This window comes from Heterodontus francisci, chromosome 18, assembly GCF_036365525.1.
Source record: "Heterodontus francisci isolate sHetFra1 chromosome 18, sHetFra1.hap1, whole genome shotgun sequence".
In the NCBI taxonomy this organism is placed as follows: domain Eukaryota; kingdom Metazoa; phylum Chordata; class Chondrichthyes; order Heterodontiformes; family Heterodontidae; genus Heterodontus; species Heterodontus francisci.
Genome location: NC_090388.1, coordinates 76,816,481 through 76,842,813, shown reverse-complemented (window position 1 = coordinate 76,842,813; position 26,333 = coordinate 76,816,481). Strand labels below are relative to the sequence as shown.

Genomic DNA, 26,333 nt, shown 5'->3' with positions numbered 1-26,333 from the left:
GGTGTGTGTGTGTGTATGGAGATGTGTGTGTGTATGGAGATGTGTGTGTGTATGGAGATGTGTGTGTGTATAGAGATGTGTGTGTGTATAGAGATGTGTGTGTGTATAGAGATGTGTGTGTGTATAGAGATGTGTGTGTGTATAGAGATGTGTGTGTGTATAGAGATGTGTGTGTGTATAGAGATGTGTGTGTGTATAGAGATGTGTGTGTGTATAGAGATGTGTGTGTGTATAGAGATGTGTGTGTGTATAGAGATGTGTGTGTGTATAGAGATGTGTGTGTGTATAGAGATGTGTGTGTGTATAGAGATGTGTGTGTGTATAGAGATGTGTGTGTGTATAGAGATGTGTGTGTGTATAGAGATGTGTGTGTGTATAGAGATGTGTGTGTGTATAGAGATGTGTGTGTGTATAGAGATGTGTGTGTGTATAGAGATGTGTGTGTGTATAGAGATGTGTGTGTGTATAGAGATGTGTGTGTGTATAGAGATGTGTGTGTGTATAGAGATGTGTGTGTGTATAGAGATGTGTGTGTGTATAGAGATGTGTGTGTGTATAGAGATGTGTGTGTGTATAGAGATGTGTGTGTGTATAGAGATGTGTGTGTGTATAGAGATGTGTGTGTGTATAGAGATGTGTGTGTGTATAGAGATGTGTGTGTGTATAGAGATGTGTGTGTGTATAGAGATGTGTGTGTGTATAGAGATGTGTGTGTGTATAGAGATGTGTGTGTGTATTCTTCTTCTTTTGGGCCTCCTTATCTCGAAAGACTGTGTGTATAGAGATGTGTGTGTGTGTGTGTGTATATAGAGGTGTGTGTGTGTGTGTAGAGATGTGTGTGTGTGTGTGTAGAGATGTGTGTGTGTGTGTGTATATAGAGATGTGTGTGTGTGTGTATATAGAGATGTGTGTGTGTGTGTGTGTATAGAGATGTGTGTGTGTGTGTGTATAGAGATGTGTGTGTGTGTGTATAGAGATGTGTGTGTGTGTGTATATAGAGGTGTGTGTGTGTATATAGAGGGGTGTGTGTGTGTGTGTGTGTATAGAGATGTGTGTGTATAGAGATGTGTGTGTATAGAGATGTGTGTGTATAGAGATGTGTGTGTATAGAGATGTGTGTGTATAGAGATGTGTGTGTATAGAGATGTGTGTGTGTGTGTGTGTGTGTATAGAGGTGTGTGTGTGTGTGTGTGTATATAGAGGTGTGTGTGTGTGTGTGTTTACATACACAACCCTCTGCAGTTAAAATCTGTTTACTTAAGAGAGCATAGAAGGAGTGTTTGCACCTTCCAACATTTGTTTAAATGTCTTACCAAAATCCAGGTTTTTGAAGACATACTTCACATAATGCTCAACCAAAACCAGTCTGACTACTTCTCCAGGTGTCTCCCTGGAATCAGATGAGGTGAATCTGGATATATACTGTCTTTACAGAACCTTAGTTAGGCCACACTTCGAATATTGCGTGCAATTCTGGTTGCCACACTACCAGAAGTACGTGGAGGCTTTGGAGAGGGTACAGAAGAGGTTTACCAGGATGTTGCCTGGTCTGGAGGGCATTAGCTATGAGGAGAGGTTGGATAAACTCGGATTGCTTTCACTGGAACGACGGAGGTGGAGGGGCGACATGATGGAGGTTTACAAAGTTATGAGTGGCATGGACAGAGTGGATAGTCAGAAGCTTTTTCCCAGGGTGGAAGAGTCAGTTTCTAGGGGACATAGGTTTAAGGTGCGAGGGGCAAAGTTTAGAGGGGATGTGCGAGGGTGGTGAGTGCCTGGAACTTGCTGCCGGGGGAGGTGGTGGAAGCAGGTACGATAGCGACATTTAAGAGGCATCTTGACAAATACATGAATAGGATGGGAATAGAGGGATACGGTCTCCAGAAGTGCAGAAGGTTTTAGTTTAGACAGGCATCAAGATCGGCGCAGGCTTGGAGGGCCGACTGGCCGGTTCCTGTGCTGTACTGTTTGTTCTTTTAGTGGGAACCACTAGACAGTGACACTATAAAAGCACCTTTAGATGCCAGAACAAGGGGCTGCTCCCAATACTGAGGGGATTAGTAGCGTGCTCCTCTCTTCTGACATCCAATTGTTCTAAAAGAACAGGCAAAACCTTTCGCCATGTTTCTTCAATATACATTTTGCCTGCATCTCCTATTAAAAGATTCCTCTGGCCCCATTTCATCTCTCCTCTTTTTGATGCCTCGACCTGTACACAATACTTTGGCCCACACATGCTGCAGAAGACAGAACGGTGCTGAGGAGGAGGAGGAGGAGGAGGAAGGCAGGTTTGGCTGCAGTTCTAAAGTAGAATCAAACCATAAAAGCCTAGTTAGAAAACATGCATATGATGTAGCGGGGTCCATTAACCATTGTGCCCGAATTCCCCATACAATAAACAACTTGAATTTACATGGCGCCTTTAACATAGTAAAGCACTCAAAGGCACTATACAGGAGTGTAATCAGAAAAAGACTGACACCGAGCTATATAAAGGAGATATTAGGATAAGTGACAAACGTTTGGCCATAGATGTAAGTTTTAAAGAATGTCTTAAAAGAGGAGAGAAGTAGAGAGGCGCAGAGGTTTAGGGAAGGAATTCCAGTGCTTAGGGCCCAGGCAGCTGAAGGCCGAAGGAAGTGGAGAATGCACAAAAGGCCAGCACTGAAGGAAAGCTGAGGTCTCAGAGGATTATAGAGCTGCAGGAAGTTAGAGACTTCAGGAGGGCTGAGGCCGTGGAGGAATTTGTACATGAGGCTGAGAATCTTCAAAATGCGAACCCTCGATGGACAAAGCTCCACACTGGGAACGCACATTCATAAAGCCTACCCAAATTTAGTTCCTCACAGCTAACATAATTCCTACTGTCCATATGGTTTGCCAGTGCCTTGAAGGAAGCTTCTCCCCTTTACCAGCTATTAATCCTTTGTGGACTTTTCAACCATTTTATGATGGTTCAGTCGCCTTCAAATCAACCCTAATCGTCTCAGTTGATTCCCTGTCATCTTCCAGCATCTGCAGCTTCGGCCTATATTCTCAATGGACTCCACACAGCCCAGCACACAGAACTATGTGAAACATGCTCCTCCCATGGAGTCATCTTTTACTGCTGTCAGTAAATGGGCAGTCATATCAATTGAAAGTGGAGTCAATCCACTGATCTATGTGCACTGTAATCAGGATCTGACCTTAATTGAAAGCAACTGAAACCACCTCAAAAAAATAATCAGCTAAATGGATTATCTCAGAGTTAGCTTGGTTTAGTTTGTAATTCTCCAAGCCAGAATGTCACAGGTCAAGTCCCATACCAAGGACATAAACAGATAATCTAGGCTGACACTTCAGTGCAGTACTGAGGGGGCGAAAGAACCGCAGATTGAAGCAAGCAAAACAGGAAACTCAGGCTGAAATTGAGCAATACCGTCTACAGAGAGGAGTCCCTGAAGTCTCATGTGAACAATCTCATGGCATGACTCCAAGGACAGCAAGGAGCTTCCCCCAGTTTCGTCTTCAATATTCTTCCCTCAACCAGAAACACCAAGTACAGATGAACTTGTCATTCATCTCACTGCTGTTTCTTTCTGGACCTTCCTGTGGGCAAAACGTTTAGCTCCCTAACAAAAAACATTTCAAAAGTAACAAGTCACATGCAAAGAGTTTTGAGAGATTCCTAACAGATGTGTTACATAAATTTTTAAAGCTGGAGTCTCTCAAAATCAATCAATGCAATGATGCATAATCCCAGTGGTATAGAGTTCACCCGGTTGACTTTGACTGAATCATCCTCTTGAAAACTGGTTCCTCTTGGAATCGACTGTTGGAGACCATGTCTGGACATAGCCATTTACGGCTAGTTAGCTGGTGGTTGCAACTTATCCAACAGTTGATGCTGGGTCAATTGTTAATTGTAAATCTGTGATTGCTAGATTTGTGTTAACCAAAGGTATAAAGGGATATGTAATAAACATGGGTATGTGGAGTTAGGTCACAGATCAGTCATGATCTCATTGAATGGTGGAACAGGCTTGAGGGGCTGAATGGTCTACTACTGTTCCCATGTCTCGAGAAAGGAACCCCAGTTTATTTGTGCTTTTTATGACTTTGTTAACCTGTATTGCTACTTTTAATTATTTGTGAATCTATACACCAAGATCTCTTTGTACCTCTACTCCATTTAGACCAATTTATAATGGAGTAGGGGGAACTACCTTACAACTCCTACCAAAATACGATGCCTCACACTTAGCAATACTGAAATTCATTTATGATTTACATGCCCAATCTGCAAGTTTATTAATGTTGTATTTTGCCGCAGCCTTCCTCAGTATTGACTAGATCCTTCAATTTGGTGTTATCTGCAAATTGATATTTCACTAAGAATCTGCAAGTCTAAATTGTTATTTAGAATGATGAAAAATAGCGGCCTCAGCACCAATTCCTGAGGAACACCACTTTCAACCTTCTGCCAGTATGACTCTCTGTTCTATAGCCAACTTGCTATCCATTAAGTTACCTGTTTCAGGGACATGTCTGATCTTACTCATGAGTCTACTATGCAGTGCCTTATCGAAGGCCTTTTGAAAGTTCATGTATATTACATCTTACTCCTTCAAAGAATTCAATCAGATTGATCAAGCATAAACTTCCCTTTATTTAATCGCAATATTCTTGCTCTCCTTGAGACAGCGAGAAGGCTAAGATGGGGAGATTTGATAAGAGGTATTTAATATCATGGAGGGTTTAAGAGTCATTATTAAGGCACAGAAGGAGGCCATTCAGCCCATTGACTCTCTGTAGAGCAATCCAGTCAGTCCTATTCCCCTGCTCTATCACTGGAGTCCTACAAGTTTATTGTCGTCAAGGCCCAGAAGACACAGATTTCAAGTGACCGGCAAAAAACCAAGAGGTGACGGGCGAAAATACTTTTTTTTTTAAAAAACGAGTGGTTAGGATTTGGAGTGCACTGCCTGATAGGGTAGTGGATACACATTCAATAGTAGCTTTCAAAAAAGAGAATCGGATAAATACTTAAATGAGAGAAAATTGCAGCTGATGGGGAAAGAGCCAAGGAGTGAAAGTAACTAGATTGTTGGTGAAAGCCTCAATTGGGTAAATGGCCTCCTTCTGGGTTGTACTGTTCTATGAGTTGGGGCAAAGTGTCTGAAAGTCCAGCCACAGAAAAGCTGGTCTGTCTGGAGCCGGGTGCGAGCTTGAAGTCATTTAGCTCACTGATCACAAAACCTGACAGCACAGAGAGGGGAGGTGGGAGGGGGAGGTATTGTGACAGTGTGGTTAGAAATGGCACATTAGTGCCCCCAGCCAAAACTAACTGCAGATGACAGTACCACATTGTCCAGCTGGCTGTGCCACACCATCCACATGCTAGCCTGTCAGAGGGCAGCTCTGCCACTGACTGCAAACTGGTAGGACGAACTGGGCACAGTGGGCGCATCACCCCATGAGCTTGCACCTTAGTTCCCATTTTAGCCATGGAAATCCCCAGCTCCTCTCCCTTGACCCACCTGTTGTCCACCACCCACCACCACTCCCCACTAATTAAAACTGATGGAGCCACTCCGGGTCACAGGCAGAAATTGAGTAACACCACTGCGGCAATGGAGGAAACAGCAGGAAATGTAATGATTGTTTCTTGCCTGCAACAAGTGGGAGAGCGTCTTGGGATTTACTCACCAACAAGACAGACTTTTACATATTCATTCTCAGGATGTGGATGTCACTGGCAAGGCTGCAATTTACTGCCCACCCCTAGATGCCCTGAGAAAGCAGTGGTGAGCCACCAACTTCAAACACTGCCGTCCGTGTGGTTAAAGTGTTCATCTAACAGTCTGATACAACTGAATGGTTTGCTCGTTTACTTCAGAGGGTAGTTAAAAGTCAACAAGGTTGAATTGGGACTGGAGATGAGTGGCCCAGGATGGGGTCGATGGCAGTTTTCCTTCCCTAAGGGACATTAGTGAACCACTTAATTTTACATTTTTAGGTGCCAGATTTTTATAATTGAAATCCAAGTTTTGAACTGCCATAGTGGACTATGAACTCATGTCTCTGGGTTATTAGTCCAAACCTCTAGACCACTAGTCCAGCAACATAACCACTACATTAACATACCCCTGTCTGGGGAAACTTAAAGCTACCTTGGGTGTATGAATACTCCCAGATACCTACCTGAGAAATGGCCGTGCAGAACAGATTGAACCTACCCGGCAAGCAGTCCAAATATCTCCTACAAGAAACTTCCACATACAAGACAGCACCATCTCCAGCTTCTCCCTTAGCCCAACCCCACAGCTCTTTCCAGGACCTCTCCTGGCTGTGCCATCTTACCTGTCGCATTAGTGGGCTGGTGGTCATTTGGTGTTGTGGCCCACTGTGCTGCTGGGGTACTGCCAACCTACTCGCGTTGGGAGGCATTCGCATCTGCTGGGCCGGGGGGGGCGGGGCGTTTGGATTGCTCCTCTGCAGGCTCTGCAAACTAATGAGGCGAGGTGGCTGCAGGGACTGAACACAAGACAAACAAGTCAGCTTCTGCAGTGCCCCTCCTGTAGGTTCTTCTACAAAAGTACAGTCCCCACTTCTTAAAACATTCATGCTCAACACCATTATCCATTTGCATTATCAATTTCAAAGATGCCATTCATAGTGTCTTAAGTGCTCTGCTAATTTCAGGTAGAAACAGCTGTACTTACCAGTCCATACCTTATTAAGGTATACTGAATGTAATAAAAACAGCATTATTGAGGCATAAGTAAACAACGTACGTCAGCCAAGAGCGGCGTCTCAACTCATTCCATCTTCGCTGCCTCCGGAGAATCCTTGGCATCAGGTGGTAGGACCGTATCTCCAACGTAGAAGTCCTCGAGGCGGCCAACATCCCCAGCTTATACACCCTACTGAGCCAGCGACACTCGAGATGGCTTGGCCATGTGAGCCGCATGGATCCCCAAGGACGCATTGTACAGAGAGTTAGTCACTGGTATCAGACCCACCGGCCGTCCACGTCTCCGTTTTAAAGATGTCTGCAAACGCGACATGACGTCCTGTGACATTGATCACAAGTCGTGGGAGTCAGTTGCCAGCGATCACCAGAGCTGGCGGACAGCCATAAAGGCAGGGCTAAAGAGTGGCGAGTCGAAGAGACTTAGCAGTTGGCAGTAAAAAAGACAGAAGCGCAAGGGGAGAGCCAACTGTGTAACAGACCCGACAACCAACTTTATCTGCAGCACCTGTGGAAGAGTCTGTCATGATAGAATTGGCCTTTATAGCCACTCCAGGCGCTGCTCCACACACCACTGACCACCTCCAGGCGCTTACCCATTGTCTCTCGAGACAAGGAGGCCAAAGAAGAAGAAGAAAAACAGAGGGCTGGAAATACGTAGCAGGTCTGGCAGCATCAGTGGAAAGAGAAACAGAGTTAACATTTCAGGTCTGTGACCTTCTGTTAACGTTAACTGTTTCTCTCTCTCCACAGATGCTGCCAGACCTGTTGTGTATTTCCAGCACTTTGTTTTTATTTCAGACTTCCAGCATCCGCAGTATTTTGCTTTTATATTACTGAGGCAGACTTGATTTTGATATCTGATATTTTCCGATGACAATCCTTCACCAAACGCTGCCTGGCTGTGCAAGAAATTTCCCCAACTGAGGACTGATCAAAACAAGGCCAGCATAGATGCTATTTTTCCTGTGAATTTATGCAAACAGTTCATCAGCTGTAATAACTAGCCCAGATTGGAAAGTAAATCATTGGTGCAGTGTGAATCTTAACTGCCTCTGGCAGTCTGCAAAACTGTGTTAACATTATTTTTAATTTTATTAACATTACCATTTTATACTGCCCATTGCGTGTGGTGCTGTATGCCCCTGTCCACTGTAAGCAGTGGGAACTGGACCAAGAAATATACAGAATAAAATATTTACCAGTGACTAAAAGATCGAAGAGACTGGAGACGCTGGGGCTTGTTCTCAGAGCAGCAAAAAAAATAAAGGGAGGTTTAAATGAGGCATCAAATCTCTTCATGATTTTGAAGAGTAACAACATGTTACTATAACCTTCTGTGTCATGAGTTTCTATGATGCTGAGGAGGAACTGATTACACCAGCAGGTGGGTCACTAACCAGAGGACACAGATTTAAGGTAATTGGCAAAAGAACCCAGAGGAGAGATGAGATTTTCCTTTAAAAATAAACACACCACGTTTTGATCAGCTGGATTGTGCTGCCTGCATGGGTGGTGGAAGCAGATTCAATAGTAACTTTCAGCAGGGAACTGGATAAAATACTTGGAGAGAAAACTGGAGGGCTCTGGAGAAAGAGCAGGAGAGTGCAAGTAATTGGATAGCACTTTCAAAGCTCCAGCACAGGCATGATGGGCTGAATGACCTCCTCCTGTGCTGCAAGGTTCTGTGATTGTCGGTCATGGAGATTGGATTGATAAAATGGCCTCACATCTCGAGATCAGGGTTTAAATGCAACCAAACTGGTGGGACGATGGTCACTGTCTCTGCTGGCCACTGGGCTCCTGGATGAAAAGCATGTTTGGGCACTCTCAATGGGCCCACAATACTAGGCTGCCCATGGACCCAACATTAGTTGGTGCAGATTGGAAATCGCACTCGAAGGCTACAGGCGTTTGGTGCCCAGGCCACACTGGAGGTCTATTCTCCACCTACCCGTGCCATCCTGAACCTTCGAGCAAGCCTCACTCAGACAGTGGGGGGCAGAGTTGGAATTTGGTCCATTCTCCAGCACAAACATGCCTCACCTCAATATTGCACCAAAATATCCACCATTAAAAAGTAAACGAGTACCAACTGTTCCAAAAGTTAATCTTCCCTTTTGAAACTTATCCGCAATCAACGAGTGATACTGAGATACATGTTACTTGAGTATAAGTGTAGCAGTCTCCGGCTATTACACTGCAATCCGTATTTCTGGGCACACAAGTCCCCTGCTGCAGGCATAGCTCCTAGTCGGTAAAGTCAAACCTTAGAGCTTGTCTGGATAAGTACCTAGAGTCATAGAGTCATAGAATTATACAGCACAGAAACAGGCCCTTCAGCCCATCATGTCCATGCTGGCCATCAAGTACCTACCTATCTGTTCTAATCCCATTTTCCAGCACTTGGCTCGTAGCCAACTAGCACTTTATACAGCTCCATCATAACCTCCCTGCTCTTATAGTCTATGCCTCGGCTAATAAAGGCAAGTATTGCATATGCCTTCCTAACCACCTTACCTACTTGTGCTGCTGCCTTCAGTGATCTATGGACAGGTACACCAAGGTCCCTCTGACCCTCTGTACTTCCTAGGGTCCTAGCATCCATTGTATATTCCCTTGGACTGGACTGGGCTGTCAGGTGAAGCTGGAGTGGGCGGTGACCCTTCCTGCCCTGCAGCAATCTAGTCTACTAGCTCCTGTTCCAACTTTCTGGGTCATCACACTGAGGGATGTTAGCACTGAGGAATGGAATCCTTTCCATTGCAGGCACCCTGAGGCAGCATCAAACTGTCCTATATCTGGTACAGCGTGGTCAGATCCTGAATAATGCTTCCTCTACTCCGCTCCGACGTTCAACATGACAATTCTTGCATATCCCACAACAACCAACTTTGGGCCCCTCAGCCCGAGATTTACAATTCATCCCAAACTAGGGACACTTATGTGTTGTGTAGACTTTGCGCCCAACCCATGGATTGAGACATGGTGAGACTTTTCACACCGAATTCACATCGCAGAATGAAGGGACCTTCTTCCTATTAATATGGTCTAGATTTGAAACCCATCCCCCTGGGGGGGGGGGTGAAAGGTCAGTGCGCCACACAGTGCATCACAAGCTTTCGAACTGAGAAGGGTTTAGTCCCTGGCGGAATTCTTATATTTAAATCAAATTACCAAACACAATTACAAACAACGAGCAGTGCTGACAAAAAAAAAAAGTGGTGTGTTTACGTACAGCCATTAAAATCTACAATATCTCTTGTTCAGTGCATTCAAGACTAGAAAACCAATTCAGAACTTTTAAGCATGAGGTTCAATAATGGATTCTCTCAAAAAACTCAGCAATGTGGGCTTGTATACATTGGAAGCTGGTCGGAGATCACACAAAGTCATTGTAATGGCTGCAAAACTTGTAATAAGCATTCAGGATGGAACAGCACCACTTGCACCTGAGTGTCCTCCATCCAGCCTTCAGCCTTTGAACCCAGCTTTCCGAGGCTTATGTCACTCATCCTGTTACTCTGAATAAAAGCTCACCTGGTTGTTGGGAGATAGAGGTGGTTGTTGCTGGCCCATATGTGGGCCTGGGGGCCTGGACTGCTGGGCGACTGGCAGGATGGGTCTCATCTGGTGCATGCGCTGCTGAATTCTCTGAGCCATCACTTGTTGCTGCATGTGCTGGAGGCGAAGCTGGGCCAGGTTAATCTGTCCGTGGACCTTAGCCGTGTTATTGTCCTGAGTCTGCACGCTTGGTGCTGTAGCCATGTTAGGACTGCTGCCAGACGCAGGTGGACTCTTGTCCAAGACAAGAGAACCTGTTGGGAGGGGAGGTAAGAAAGTCAAGGATCTTCTAGTTTAGATTAAAATACGAGCAACTGCCTCCATCCACTCAACCTTTTGTTTCCTAGTGCAGAATGAAAAGACAGCAACAGATACCAACTACTCACTTTGTCAACACCGTTTTAAGGTCGCAAAAGGAAGGGAATCATGTAAAAGTACCACCCAGTTAAAAGGAAAGAACAACTTTCATTTATATAGCTCCTTTAACATCCTCAGGACATCCCAAAGCATTTAACAACCATTAAATACTTTTGAAGTGTAGTCATCTGTAAGCAGAGACAGCAGCCAATTTGCCCACAGCAAGGCCCACAAATAATGAGATAAATGACCAGGTAATGTGTCTTTAGTGATGTTACCTGAGAACAAGCCCCTCGAGCCTGCTCCACCATTCAATTAGATCATGGTTATTCTGCATTTTAACTCCATTCACCCACCTTTGTTCCATGATACTTTTAACCCAGCTAAAATATATCTCAGCTCAGTCTAACTGTCTGAGCACACTGATGGAGGCTTTGAAATATTAGCCAAAACTCCAGGGAGAACTCCCCTGCTCTTCTTTGAATACTGCCATGTGATCTTTTACATCCACCCGAGAGGACAAATGGGGTCTCGGTTGAAAGTCTCATCCGAAAGACGGCAACTCTGACAACGCAGCACTCTCTCAGTACTAAATTATATGCTCTTGCCTTGAAGTGGAGTTTGAATCTACAAGTTTCTCACTTAGAGGAGAGAGCGGTCCCAGAACCCAGCTGACACAAAGCTGACAGGACCTGCATGAAAGTAGGCTGGAGCATGGGGCCTCCTCCTCTCCTCCGACAAGCACCAGTGATCTGATCAACAGCCTCCCTCATTGGTTGGGAAACATCACACTCTGCAGAACACAAGTGTGTGCTCAACCTACCCACTCACCCCCATGCACAACCCCTATGGATCATGCTCTTCATCTTCCAAACATCTGACACTGGAATTCCCATTGGGATGTCCATTGATGCTATTAATGGTCCAGGGTGGGGGGCAAAAACATAGAAATTGGCACAAAGGCTCAAGAGCCAGGAGGAAAACAATTAGCAAGAGTTAAATCGAAAACTGAATTACTGCACTGACTAAATGTACTGAGCTACCATCATAGATTATTCCCCAGCAACACTGGCAGCCTTCACTTAGATATCCTGTAGAAATGATGCCCTGCATACCCAAACAATAGGAAGTGCAAGGCGGACATGCCCCCAAATGAGTATGTAAATTCATACCACCAGATCTTCCCACCCCAAAAATTACATCGCACTGCTAAATAGAGGTTGGGTGGGCGGCGGGGTGGTCGAGCGGGATAGAATGCTTGCCCAGCTTATGCTGCCAGCAGTCAGATTTACACTGACAAGTGGTAGAACCATCTCGGCTTCAATGTAGAGACTGAGCACGTGCATGAGGCGGCAGAAGGTACTTGCAGAGCTGCACTCCACTGAACCAGTGCATGTGAGGGCGCTGGGGTAGGCAAGAGCCTTATTTGGAATCAAGTCAAGTTCAGTGCTCGTTAAGTTTACCCATCAATGTTTTGCATACTGAAATGAGGCTCCATTACTCAACTCATTCCTGCAGGGCTGGAGCCTCCATTCGGTTTGTTCCAACTTACCCAAGTTGAGGACGTTCCTAGCCCAGAAGGTTGGGTCGCAGTGAAATCGAACGGAGCTGGTTGCAACGGGGGATGCGTCACATCGGGCCCGGAGAATGTACCTCAGCTGAAACGTGATCTGCAATTGGAGGAGGGGAGGTTGAACATTGGGAGGCCGGTGGGGGAGGGGAAAGGTGTCAGCACCGCAACGGAACACAGAGAACGCGCGCACGCACAATCCGAAAACTGCACTGCCTCCATTTCGCATGTGAAATAGGAGGTGCTGAGAGTGGAGGGGTTAGTTGAGAGCTGAAACACAGATGTTCAGTCAGAGACAGTCACCAACAGCTCTGCAGGCTGGAGCGTACAAGGGCTCCCCTTGCGACCTCAGGTTTCCTTTCTTTTTTGCGCTCAAGGTGGGGAAAGTAATTCTTCCCACTTCACATACCCCTGGACCAGCATTAAATCCTCCTGGGTCAGGCAAGCCAGCCAGAAACAGAGTAAAGATTCCTCCACTCTACCCCAGCACAACGTGGCTCAGCCCAATCACAGATCAGTCTCTCTTAATTGGCCCAGTGACGATGTTGCCATTTGCCACCCAGCCATCCAGTGGCCTTGCCCAATGAGATTGGTGATGAGCAAGCGACAGGTTTTCCAATATGGGCCCAGGCATCCATGGTGCGGTGGGTGTAGTGGTTACGTTACTGGACTCGCAATCCAGAGAATGAGAGTTCAAATCATGTCATTGCAGATTGAAAATTCCAATTTAATTCTTGTAATCTGGAAACAAAAAGCTGCTTTCATCAAAAGTGACCATGAAGCTGTCGGATTGGCAATTAAAATCCAATTGGTTCACTAACGTCCTTTAAGGAAGTCAATTTGCTGTCCTTATCCGGCTTGGCCCAAACGTGACTCGTGTCCCATACCAACATGGTTAGTCATAGAATTATACAACACAGAAACAGGCCCTGCAGCCCATCGTGTCTGTGTCGGCCATCAAGCACCTATCTATTCTAATCCCATTTTCCAGCACTTGGCCCGTAGCCTTGTATGCTATGGCATTTCAAGTGCTCATCTAAATACTTAAATGTTGTGAGGGTTCCTGCCTCTACCACCTCTTCAGGCAGTGCATTCCAGATTCTAACCACCCTCTGGGTAAAAACAATTTCCACAAATCCCCTCTAAACCTCCTGCCCCTTACCTTAAATCTATGCCCCCTGGTTACTGACCCCTACGCTAAGGGAAAAAGTTTCTTCCTATCTAACCTATCAATGCCCCTCATAATTTTGTATACCTCAATCAGGTCCCCCCTCAGCCTTCTCTGCTCTAAGGAAAACAACCCTAGCCTTTTCAGTCTCTCTTCATAGCTGAAATGCACCAGCCCAGGTGAATCTCCTCTGCACCCTCTCCAGTGCAATCACATCCTTCCTATAGTGTGGTGCTCAGAACTGTACACAGTACTCCAGCTGTGGCCCAACTAGCACTTTATACAGCTCCATCATAACCTCCCTGCTCTTATAGTCTATGCATCGGCTAATAAAGGCAAGTATCCCATATGCCTTCCTAACCACCTCATCTACCTGTGCTGCTGCCTTCAGTGATCTATGGGCAAGTACACCAAGGTCCCTCTGTACTTACTAGGGTCCTACCATCCATTGTATATTCCCTTGCCTTGTTTGTCCTCTCAAAATGCATTACCTCACACTTCTCAGGATTAAATTCCATTTGCCACTGCTCCGCCCATCTCACCAGCCCATCTATATCGTCCTGGAATCTAAGGCTTTCCTCCTCACTAGTTACGACACCACCAATTTTCGTGTCATCTACGAACTTACTGATCATACCTCCTATATTCACGTCTAAATCATTAACATACACTACAAACAGCAAGGGTCCCAACACCGATCCCTGCGGTACGCCACTGGTCACAGGCTTCCACTCGCAAAAACAACCCTCGACCATTACCCTCTGCCCCCTGCCACTAAGCCAATTTTGGATCCAATTTGCCAAATTGCCCTGGATCCCATGAGTTCTTACCTTCTTAACCAATCTCCCATGCGGGACCTTATCAAAAGCCTTACTGAAGTCTATGTAGAAAGACTATATCAACTGCTTTACCCTCATCTACACATCTAGTCACCGCCTTGAAAAATTCAATCAAGTTAGTTCGACACGATTTACCCCGACAAAGCCATGCTGACTATCCCTGATTATTGCCTGCCTCTCCAAATGGAGATTAATCCTGTCCCTCAGAATCTTTTCCAACAGTTTCCCAACCACTGATGTTAGACTCACCGGCCTGTAATTACCTGGCTTATCCCTGCTACCCTTTGTGAATAATGGTCCCACATTCACTGTCCTCCAATCCTCTGGTACCTCTCCCGTGGCCAGAGAGGATTTGAAAATTTGTGTCAGAGCGCCTGCTATCTCCTCCCTTGCCTCACACAACAACCTGGGATACATCTCATCTGCGCCTGGGGAATTACCCACCTTTAAGCCCGCTAAAACAGCTAATACTTCCTCCCTTTCAATGCTAATATGTTCAAGTATATCACAATCCCCCTCCCTGATCTCTACAACTACTTCGTCCTTCTCCATAGTGAACACAGTTGAAAAATAATCATTTAAAACCTCACCTATGTCCTCCGCTCCACACACAGTTTGCCACTTTGATCCCTAATGGGCCCTACTCTTTCCCTGGTTATCCTCTTGCCCTAAATATACTTATAAAACGCCTTAGACTTTCCTTTATCGTGCTCGCCAGTGTTTTTTCATGTCCTCTCTTCGCTCTCCTAATTACTTTTTTCAAGCACCTCCCTACACTTTCTATACTCCTCTAGGGCCTCCGCTGTTTTTAGCGCTCTGAATCTGCCGTAAGCCTCCTGTTTTTTCCTTATCCAATCCTCTATATCCTTTGACATCCAGGGTCCCCTGGACTTGTTGGTCCTACCCTTCACTTTAAAGGGTACATGTTGGCTCTGAACTCTCACTATTTCCTCTTTGAATGACTCCCACTGGTCTGATGTAGACGTTCCTACAAGTAGCTGCTTCCAGTCCACTTTGGCCAGATCCTGTTTTATCATAGTGAAATCAGCCTTCCCCCAATTCAGTACCTTTATTTCCGGTCCATCATTGTCCTTTTCCATAACTACCTTGAATCTTCCAGAGTTATGGTCACTGTCCCCGAAATGCTCCCCCACTGACACTTCTACCACTTGCCCGGCTTCATTCCCTAGGATTAGGTCCAGTACCACCCCTTCTCTTGTAGGACTTTCTACATACTGGCTCAAAAAGCTCTCCTGTATGCATTTTAAGAATTCCGCCCCCTTTAAGCCTTTTGCACTCAGACTATCCCAGTTGATATTGGGGAAGTTGAAATCCCCTACTATTATTACCCTACTATTTTTACACCTCTCTGAGATTTGCCTACATATCTTCTCCTCTATCCCCGACTGTTTGGAGGCCTATAGTATATTCCCAGCCAAGTGATTGCCCCCTTTTTGTTTTTAAATTCTACCCATATGACCTCATTTGAGGAACCTTCTAAGATATCATCCCTCCTTACTGCAGTAATTGACTCCTTGATCAACAGTGCAATGCCTCCTCCTCTTTTACCCCCTCCTGTCACGCCTGAAGATTCTATACTCTGGAATATTGAGCTGCCAGTCCTGCCACTCCCTCAACCATGTCTCTGTGATAGCAATAATATCATATTCCCATGTGCTAATCAACACCCTCAATTCATCTGCCTTACTAGTAAGACACATTGCATTAAAATAGATACAATCCAGCCGTACATTTTTCACATGTGCCTTAACAGGTCTATATTTGCTCTGCCTTCCAGACTGACTCAGTTTCTCTTCTATAATTGACTGTGCATCACCCCCTACTGTACCTCCACTCTGTATCCCATCCCCCTGTTAAATTAGTTTAAACCCCCACCCCCCAAAACAGCACTAGCAAACCTCCCAGCAAGGATGTTTGTTCCGTTCCAGTTCAGGTGCAACCAGTCTAACTTGTACAGGTCCCACCTTTGCCAGAAACAGACCCAGTGATCCAGGAAACTAAAGCCCTCCCTCCTGCACCATCTCCTCAGTCACGTATTCATCTGCTCTATCCTCCTATTCCTATACTCACTAGCACGTGGCACCGGGAGTAATCAGGGATTACAACCTTTGATGACCTGCTATTAAATCTGCTACCTAGCTCCCTAAATTCTTGTTGCAGGACCTCATCCCTCTTTCTACCTATGGCGTTGGTACCAATGTGTACCACGACCACTGACTGTTCATGGTTGATTCTCACTTGCCCTAACAAGTGGCCTAGCAGGCGACTTAGTTGGATCAACCTTCCCAGTGATTTAAGAAGGTTCACCGCCACCTTCTTGAGGACAACTAGGGATGGACAATATACACAGCCTTGCCAGCGACGCCCACACCCAGAGAATGAATATTAACAAAGGGCTGGAGTGAGACTGGCCGAACCTAGAGTCAGCAGATTGAGGAGACATTCATGCCAAGAGTTCCAGCTGGAATGGAGTACAGTATCCAGGGGTCAGTCACCCCCACCGAATTTACATCTCTGCCATCGCATCAGAAAAGGAGCTGTGTAAAAGTGACCTTAATGCCTCTGGGCTAAGGAGGAGAAATCCACACAGGGCTCCTGTTCCCGATGGTTACCCAGTGAGCTGTGCAAGGACTGATGCCTACGGGAACTGTTCTGGGTCCTGGACACTTCGATCACCTTACCAGTCGTTTACTGTACAGCAGTGCGATGCTGCTTCTATTGGAGATAGCCCACTTGGCAAAGTTCATGACATGCTCCACTTGCTTCGAGAGCCCAGAGATCTCGAGTTGCTGCTGGAGGAGTTTTGCTTGACGGTCTTTAGTTACACTCTGCAGAAAAACCCAAGGGAAAAGTGCCCCATTAACCAGAACACATTGCAAATCACTCGAACAGGTCCAGAGGCCTTCATATTAGCACGGAGACAAAATGATCTGCTCAGTTTGTAGTGAAATCAGATTCTGTATATTATTAAGAAAGAAAGACTTACATTTATATAAGCATCTTTCGTAATCTCAGGACATCCCAAAATGCATTACAATGAAGTACTTTTGAAGTATAGTCACTGTTGTAATGTAGGGAAAAGCAGCAACTAATTTACACACAGCAAGCTCCCACAAACAGCAATGAAATGATGTCGGTGAGGGATAAATGTTGGCCAGGACATCACGTAGAACTTCCTTGCTCGTCTATGAATAGTGCCCGGGAACCTTTGCATCTACATGAGAGAACAGAATGCCCTCAGTTTAACTTCTCAATTGAAGGCCGTCACCTCCAACAGTGCAGCACTCCCTCAGTACTGCACTGAAGTTATCAGACTAAATTACGTGCTCAAGTCTCTGGAGTGAGACTTAAACCCACTAGGCAGAGAGGTTTTAGCGAAGGAATTCCAGAGTTTAAGGCCTAGGCGGATGAAGTAATGGCTGCTGGTGGCGGGGGATGCACAAGAGGCCAGAACTGGAGGAGCACAAAGATCTCCAAGGAAACACAGACAGGGTACCTCACCTCCAGCTGCTGTAACAAGGCTTTCCCTTTCTTGTTGATCTCGATCATTAGCGTGAAGACGGCCACTTTAATGTCCTGCTCGACTTTCTTACAGTTTTCATTTACTTCGTTAATCCTGCAACACAAGCACATGCACTGGATAAGCTTGTAGTCACAAAGAAGGCTGCAAAACTTTATTAACACTGTCACACTTAGGATAGGCCAATCAAAAAGCCACCCTTATATTTATGATTATATTGCAAGAAGTTCATTCTAAAACAACAGCTTGCCTTTACATAGCACCTTTAGTGCAGTAAGCCATTTCACAGGAGCACTATCAAGACAAAAACTTGCACCCTGCGTGATCCACCTAGCCATGGTTCCTGCTCCCACTCGCCCTCTCGGGACAGGTGCAGCAAGTGCACCGCAGCTCATCAATCACTGAATTGTTACAGCACAGAAGGAGGCCATTCAGCCGGTCGTGTCTGTGCTGGTTCTCTGAAAGAGCAATTTACCTACTGCCACTCCCCTACCTTCTCCCTGTAGCCCTGCACATTTTTCCTGTTCAGATAACAATCCAATTCCCTCTTGAATGCCTCGATTGAACATCCCTCCGCCACATGCCCAGGCACTGCATTCCAGATTCTAACCACTCGCTGCACAAAAAGGTTTTTCCTCCTGTCACCTTATCTTTACACACTTTTTTGAACAAGGGTGTAACATTTGCAACTCTCTAGCCCTCTGGCACCACCCCTGGATCTAAGAAAGACTGGAAAATTATGGCCAGTGCCTCTCAATTTCCACTCCCACTTCCCTCAGTATCCTTGGAAGCATCTCATCTGGTCCTGGTGCCTTCTCAACTTAAAGTACAGCCAGTCTATCCAGCACCTCCTCATCATCAATTTTAAACTCCAAGTGTCTGAATTACCTCCTCTTTCACTATGACCTGCACAGCATCTTCTTTCTTGGTAAAGACAGATGCAAAGCATTCATTTAATACCTCAGCTATGCCCCCGCCTCCATGTGTAAATCTCCTTTTTGGTCCCTAAGCTGCCCCAACTCCTTTTACCATTAAAATGCCCATAGGAGACTTTTGGATTCACTTTAATGTTAGCTTCCAGTCTCTTTTCATATTCTCTCTTTGCTTCTCTTATCTGTTTTTCACTTCCCCTCCGAACCTTCTATATTTAGCCTGGCTCCAAATTGTATCATCCACCTGACATCTGTCATAAGCACACTTTTTCTTATTCATCTTAATCTCTATCTCTTTCGTCATCCAAGAAGCTCTGGATTTATTTGCCCTACCTTTCCCCTTCGTGGGAATATACCTTGACTGTGCCTGAACTCTCTCTTCGTTAAAGGCAGCCCCTTGTTCAGTTACCGTTTTGTTGCCAATCTTTGATTCCAATTTATCTGGGTCAGATCCATTCTTACCCCATTGAAGTCGGCTTTCCCCAGTTAATCATTCTTACTCTGGATCGTTCCTTGTCCTTTTCCATTGCCAACCTAAACATTATGATATAATGATCACTGTCCCCTAAAAGTTTCCCTACTTACTCTTGATCGACTTGGCCCGACTCATTCCCGAGAACTAGGTCTAGCAATGCCTCCTTTCTCATTGGACTGGAAACATATTGCTGTGGAGAATTCTCCCCAACACACTCGTGGCCCTCTCTGCCCTTTACACTAATATCCCAGACTATATTTGAATAATTCCCTCTTATAACCACACTATAATTCTTGGACCTCTCTAATTTCCTTGCAAATTTGCTCCGCTACATCTCTTGCACTAGTTGGTGGCCTATAGACTACAATGAGCAATGTAAATGAACCTTTTTTTGTTCCTTAGCTCCAGCAAAATAGATTCCGCCCTTGACTCCTCTGGGATATCAATGGGCTCTGTTCCAATGCGCACCCTTCCTGCCACCCCCCCCCACCCATGGCTTCAATGGGGGTGCGAGCAAAGAGCCACAAGGCAGCTGGGGGTTGATGAATAGGAGTGGGGGCGAATCCCAGCACAGTGCACAGTACCTGTTCTGGATCTGAGTGGCTGTATACTGAATGTAGTTTCTCTTCTCCTGAAGTTTGGCAGTCAGTGTATCGATGATGACCTTCTGGTTGTTAAAAGCCTCTTCTAGAAACTGGTACCTGCAAATATAGACATTCAAAACTTAGATGGTAGCTATACTGTACATCCTGAACATCGAGAACCCTTGTACAGTAGCAGCAGTCTGCACAGAAAGCACTGAGCTGCATTACATTGAATCATGCAGCACAGATGCAGCAGGCCATTCGGCCCAACAGTTCAATGCCAGTTTTTTATGCTTCACTCCAGCCTCCTCCCACGTTGCTTCATCAAACCCAATCAGCACACTAAATCAATCACTAGCACTGTCGGGTTGCAGGCAGAATACTGAGTCGCGTGGGGAATGCGGCGGGTGGGCTGTGGGGAGGAGGGAACTGCGATCAGGTCAAGATGGAGGTGGAGTGCATTGGTTCTCTTGATGCACTGATTACATGGTATTGGGCAATGCACTGGGAAGGTCAGAAGCAGCACCGAGACCTTCCTCCTGGTACATGTCACCACAGTTGAAACACATCAGGGGGCCGCTGCAGGCCAACAGCATGCTCAAGGAACCGAGCGTGATATAAAGTGGGTGTTCAGTATGCAGGGTGCTGGCAGCCTGTGTGTGAGGCCCTTTCGGCCCCACCCCAATAATATTAAAATTAGTGGGTATGCCCATCATGCGATTGGAGCTCCTGAACCGTACTGCAGTTGGAACAGGCACTGAATGGGAGGCCTTGATTTTTTTTAAAAAAAAACAGGTTCTAGTATCCTGAAACCTCTGTGGCCCACCACCCCAAAGCTGCAAAACCCACCCAGCACTGAAAAAGCAGGCGGCAGCCCCTTGCCAGCTGCTGGTCCCTGAAATTCCCAAGCAACGCACTTGGACTACGTTACGGAAATGCTTTGGTTCGGTCTTCGAGTGAGGTTCCCTAACAGCTTCCCACACTGGCAACAGTCACTCGACTCGCCTCACTACAGGAGGGGAGAACACATAAACACAGTGTAGGGCTGGAGAGGAGAAAAAAGGGAGTTTAAAATGCCCCTTTTTGTGCAACTCCAGGACAGGCAGCTTCCCCAGTTTCAAACAGCAACTTGCCTCTCAGTTTTGGAGCTGTGAGGGAAGTATTTCCCATGATGGAGAGCAGTGTGCTTTTCCTTCTAAGCGAAGAGGTCACAATGGAGATTGACTATCTCCCGAGAATTGACACAGCACTGAGGAATGAGAATTCAGCCGACAACAGGAAAAGAAAGCTCTAGGGAGCAGATTGTTCCATTACCCTATGTGGGCACAGAGAATACAGGATAAAGTGGACAGGAAGGGGCTCACTGTCAAAGGGGAGCCTGTAAAAATGTTCAGTCTACTTCAAAAAGTTAATATAATTGAAGACCCAATACAAAGGCAGGAGATTAATACTGCCTCCTACTTTCTGGGTTAATAAACCCTTTACAAATAACACGAGCTTTGATTCCACGCCCACTGAGGCTATCCAAATCTTTGAAATTCAGATTGCAATGTTCTCACCAGGCTTATTAGTACAAGAAGTTTCAGGGAACATTCACACTTCGTTTACTTCTTGCACAGTACTTTTAAATAGTCACCTCAACCTTTTCCCAGCCTCAATGACAGATCTGTACCCACCAATATTGTACCCCAGTACTATACAGTGACTGACCTGTACCAATACTGTACCCCAGCATTAAACAGTGACAGACTTGTACCCACCAGTATTGTACCCCAGTGTTGTATAGCGACAGACCTGTACACCCCATCAGTACTGGTCTTCCGTTACACAGTGACAGACCTGCATCCATCAGCACTGTACCCCAGTGTTATACAGTTACAGACCCATGCCCGTGTTGTGAGCAGGGAGCTGCAGCTCTGTCTGCCCTGTCTGGTTACCTGTGCTCTTTGTGCTCCAGCAACTGGCAGTCTCGACACGTCAACCGATCGCAGGTCTCACAGAAAAGCTTGAGCTGCTCCTGCCTGTGGATGGGGCAGAAGAGCATTCGCTGGTTGGATACACTGACTGCCTCTGTGGGGAAACAGAAAAGGGCACGACAAAGTCAGTGTTAACACTTTCCACCGCCAACCAATTCTGACTGAGCTGGAACATTAGCTTCAACACAGACTGGTGTGATAAACCACTGCCTTTAACAGTACATTCCACCTCAGTGTGGGTCTCAGATAATCCCATCATTTGCAGTGGTTGCCATGGTGTCTCAGTTGCTTCTAAAGCTTTTGGTTAAGTGAGACCTCTATTGTGTCTCTTGTTCCCAACAGTGGGCATCTCACATAACCAGCTGCAAATCTAACCCAAGTTTAATGGGATTCTAATGTTGCTACTAACCCCGAGTGGCAAACAAACCCTTTTCAGCTGTCTATTCCCCCAGCATTTGCTATTTTAGTATAACCCTGTCGTTTGCTGACTTTGTAATCCGTTACATAATATACGTAACTTCCTGGTAACCTGAATGTCCCAATTTACAACCATGTGCCTCTCTGTAATTTAATCCCGAGCATCCTGTTTTCTGTTTGGATCTTGCCACGACACCTTGCTGCTACGGAGTTCATCTAGCTGTACCTGCCGGAAACATTTAAGAGTGACCACTTCTGGAAACCAGCTGTTTAAAACTTAAACCCCTCTCCCGGGTTCAGTCCCACCATGCGACACCAGTAATCTACAAATGCTTTAGCGCCCTGTGTTTCTAGGGAATTAACACTATGAACTATGTCTTATTTGAATGGCGTCATCATGTGCCTACCCACACAAAAATAAACAAGCTGCTGAATCAGTGCCCCCGCCCCAAATTCACCCTTCCTGCCTGATTTCCCTTAGGTCCACACTCTAGCTCAGGGAACAGAGACCAACTCTAAATGACCAACCTACCCCCTAAGCATGGGAATTAAACCCAAAGCCTTGGTGCACGATTCAGCAACACACCAAGCTGGGTGATCAGTCAAAGACCAAACACACATGTTCCTACAGACCAGTAATTCCCCTCTCCTGGCAAAGCTCCAGCTTAAAAAGCTTCAGAACTGGTGCTGCAGAGAATCTATACATACAGGGGGACGCTAGTGAATTGTTTTATATTTACCTGGCGATACATCCTTCTTCTGCCTCACAGTGTGATCTTTCGTAAACTTGACTCTTTGATGGGCCTCAATGCAAGTTTTACAGAGCCACTCGAGACACTCCACACAGAAGCCACTGGCCTCGGCATTGTCCTCACAGCTCGTGCAGACCTGAGCAGAGGAAGGCAGAAAGTGGTTATTGTGTTGAGAGAGAAGGTGAGCCTGAACACCTCGTCTGCACAGTGAAGGGAAGAGAGGAATAATTTCCAGAATGCCAACCCTACCATTTTCCCATTCCACCACCACGCTATTTCTTTGGAACAGGACACATTCAGCCCCTTGGGCTCATTCAGAGATTTAATCAGATCATGGGCGATTTCTATTTCAGCTCCATATCCCTTGATATCCTCACCAATAAAAATAAAACTCAAACTCCAATTAATCCCCAGCATCCACAGCCTTTGGAGGTGAGGACAGGAGTGGGGAGGGGGGGGGGGGGGGGGGGCGGGGGGAGAGGAGGAAAGTGTTCCAGATTTTCATTACCCTTTGTGTGGAAAAAGCTCTTCTGATTTCATCCTGACTGGCCGAGCTCTAATTTTAAGATTATTGCCCCTTATTCTGGATTGCTCCACCTGAAAAACAGCTTCAAAATGCGAGGGGAGGCGGTGGCATCGTGCTAATGTCACGAGACAAGTAGTCCAGAGGCCTAGACATGGGTTCGAATCTTACCATGGCAGCTGGTGAAATTTGAATTCAATTAATAAATCTGGAATTAAAAAGCTAGTCGAATGGTGATCATGAAACCATTGTCGATTGTTGTAAAAACCCATCTGGTTCACGAATGTCCTTTAGAGAAGGAAATCTGCCGTCCTTACCTGGTCTGGCCTACATGTGACTCCAGACCCACAGCAATGTGGTTGACTCTTAACTGCCCTCTGAAACAGCCTAGCAAGCTACTCAGGTCAAGGGGAATTAGGGATGGGCAATAAATGCTGGTCTAGCCAACGACGCCCACATCCCATGAACGAATTTAAAAAAAAACATTTTTTCATTTTAAAAACACCTCAATCAGCTCACTCCTCAAAGGGGCAGATCAACCATGAAGAATGCCCGCAATACAATTAAACCAGTGAGCAGAAACAAGGTTGCCGCAGATTTTACTGCATAAGTTAACTGCAGGATTGCTGGTGTTCACCGCACCATCCACTGTTACATTCAACAATACACAATGCAATTTACCAGTCTGTGGAAAGACAAAACTTTCATAAAATATTTATTAAGTTACTATGATCATGATATGGATAAGGAAGGACATCCAACCCATCCTAGCTCTGTCACTAAAAAAGTTGCATAGTCCCCACATCGCATACAAGGCTACGGGCCAAATGCTGGAAAATGGGATTAGAATAGGTAGGTGCTTGATGGCCGGCACAGACATGATGGGCCGAAGTGCCTGTTTCTGTGCTGTATGACTCTATGACTATGACACATTGTAGTGTCCATCGCTTGCAAATGACTCGAGGTTTTCACCTCCACTGCTCATCCTAGCATTCCAAAGTCTCCTGTAAAGGCGGCAAATCACATAGCAAATTATTTGCGTAGTCCACTGGGGGAATTCAAGAGATCTTAATTGCTAAACTTACCCAGTAAATGAGGCATGAAAAAATTCAGATGGGAATACATTTTACTAAATGCTTACAGAATCTCGAATGAGACACAAAGCTTTGCAAATAAAAGGAGGCTTGCATTTATATAACTCCTTTCAGGTTGTCCCAAAATGCTTTACCGCCAGTAAATCACTTTTGAAATGTAGTCACTGCTGTAAAATAGGGAAAACAGCAAGATCCCACAAACAGCACAATGACCAGACAATCTGTTTTTGTGATATTGATTGAGGGATAAATATTGACCAGGACATTGGAATTAACACCCCCACACTTCTCTGAACTGCTGCCATGGGTTCTTTTACTTGCACCTGAGAGGGCAAACGGAGTCTTGGCTTCATGCGGAAGATGGCACCTCTGACAGTGTAGCATTCCCTCAATACTGCATTAGAGTGTCATCCTCGATTATGTGCTCGAGTCCTGGAATGAGACTTGAACCCATAAGTTATGAGTCAAGAGACAAGAGCAATGCTGGGAAAAAAAATGCAAATGCTGGAATTCTGAAATCAGAACAGATCACAACTGAAAATAATGAGCAGGTCAGTCAGTCTCCAAAGAGGCAAAACAACAGATTAATGTTTCAAATGTGTACCTTTCAGTGGTGCCGGAAGATTAATCTCATCCTCCCTCTTTACAGATGTCACCTGACCTGTTGTGCATTTCTAACATTTCCCATTTCAAATTAAAAGGTTTACGGTTCACAATGTTCCATTCAGCAAATAAAAAAGTCCTAATGACAACCCTACGTCCTGTTTGAGATCCTGATCCACTGTTTCCTCATCAGCCTTCCATTTCCTGTTAACTCTTTCAGCACCAAAACACTGCTTCAGCTTTTCAAGTAAAGCTCTACGAACAGAATATAACTGACAGAGATTTATCCAGAAGAGGAAAGACATGCATTTTTATAGCTATTTGCACAACCACAAGATGTCCCAAACTGCTTTACAGCCAATAAAGTGCTATTGAAATGGAGTCGCTGTGGTAATGTTGGGAACATGAAAGCCAATTTGTGCACAGCAAGCCCCCATAGCCAACTATAGGTGTTGATTGAGGGACAGATTTTGGACAGGTTGTCAGCAAATGCTCCCCTTCAGTTTGCAATAGTGCCACTGGATCTTTTACATCCACCTGAGGGAGCAGACAGAGCTTCAGTTTCATGTTTCATCCGCAAGACGGCACCTCCAACAGTGCAGTACTCCACAAGTGCAGCACTGGAGTGTCAGCCTGGCTTGACCCTGGAGTGGGACTTCCCTTATTTCTATTCTTCTGATTCCACGAAGAGCTTACTGCCATGACATATCTCCCATGGCTGACGATCAATCATATAAGATCCTGAGGGGTCTTGACAGGGTGGATGTGGAAAGGATGTTTCCCCTTGTGGGAGAATGAAGAACTAGGGATAACTGTTTAAAAATAAAGGGTTGCCCATTTAAGAGAGAAGAGGAGAATTCTTTTCGCAGAGGGTCGTGAGTCTTTGGAATTCTCTTCCTCAAAAGGCAGTGGAAGCAGAGTCTTTGAATATTTTTAAGGCAGAGGTAGATAGATTCTTGATAAGCAAAGGGGTGGAAGGTTATCGAGGGTAGGTGGAAATGTGGAGTAATCAGCAAAACTGGGCATCCATGAGGTGCTGTGGACCATCAGCAGCAGCAGAATTGTACTCAACCACAATCTGTGATCTCATGGCCCGGCATATCCCCCACTCTACCATTACCATCAAGCCAGGAGACCAATCCTGGTTCAACGAAGAGTGCAGGAGGGCATGCCAGGAGCAGCACCAGGGGTACCTCAAAATG

General features: G+C 45.6%; 1 protein-coding gene across 3 annotated transcripts in view; it reads right to left on the bottom strand.

The window, feature by feature from the left end:
- The window catches only part of LOC137379737 (E3 ubiquitin-protein ligase TRIM33-like), a 163,141-nt gene that overhangs the window by 43,435 nt on the left and 93,373 nt on the right, over positions 1-26,333 (bottom strand). For 2 of the 3 annotated variants that reach the window (XM_068051040.1, XM_068051041.1), the window contains exons 3-10: positions 22,900-23,047; positions 21,704-21,836; positions 19,767-19,883; positions 17,757-17,871; positions 16,937-17,083; positions 12,210-12,327; positions 10,277-10,554; positions 6,346-6,519 (exon numbers count right to left, since the gene is read on the bottom strand). In XM_068051040.1, coding sequence (XP_067907141.1) covers positions 6,346-6,519; positions 10,277-10,554; positions 12,210-12,327; positions 16,937-17,083; positions 17,757-17,871; positions 19,767-19,883; positions 21,704-21,836; positions 22,900-23,047 — 1,230 coding nt within the window. The remainder of the gene's footprint in view (positions 1-6,345; positions 6,520-10,276; positions 10,555-12,209; positions 12,328-16,936; positions 17,084-17,756; positions 17,872-19,766; positions 19,884-21,703; positions 21,837-22,899; positions 23,048-26,333) is intronic. The other variant, XM_068051042.1, reaches the window with a different exon arrangement.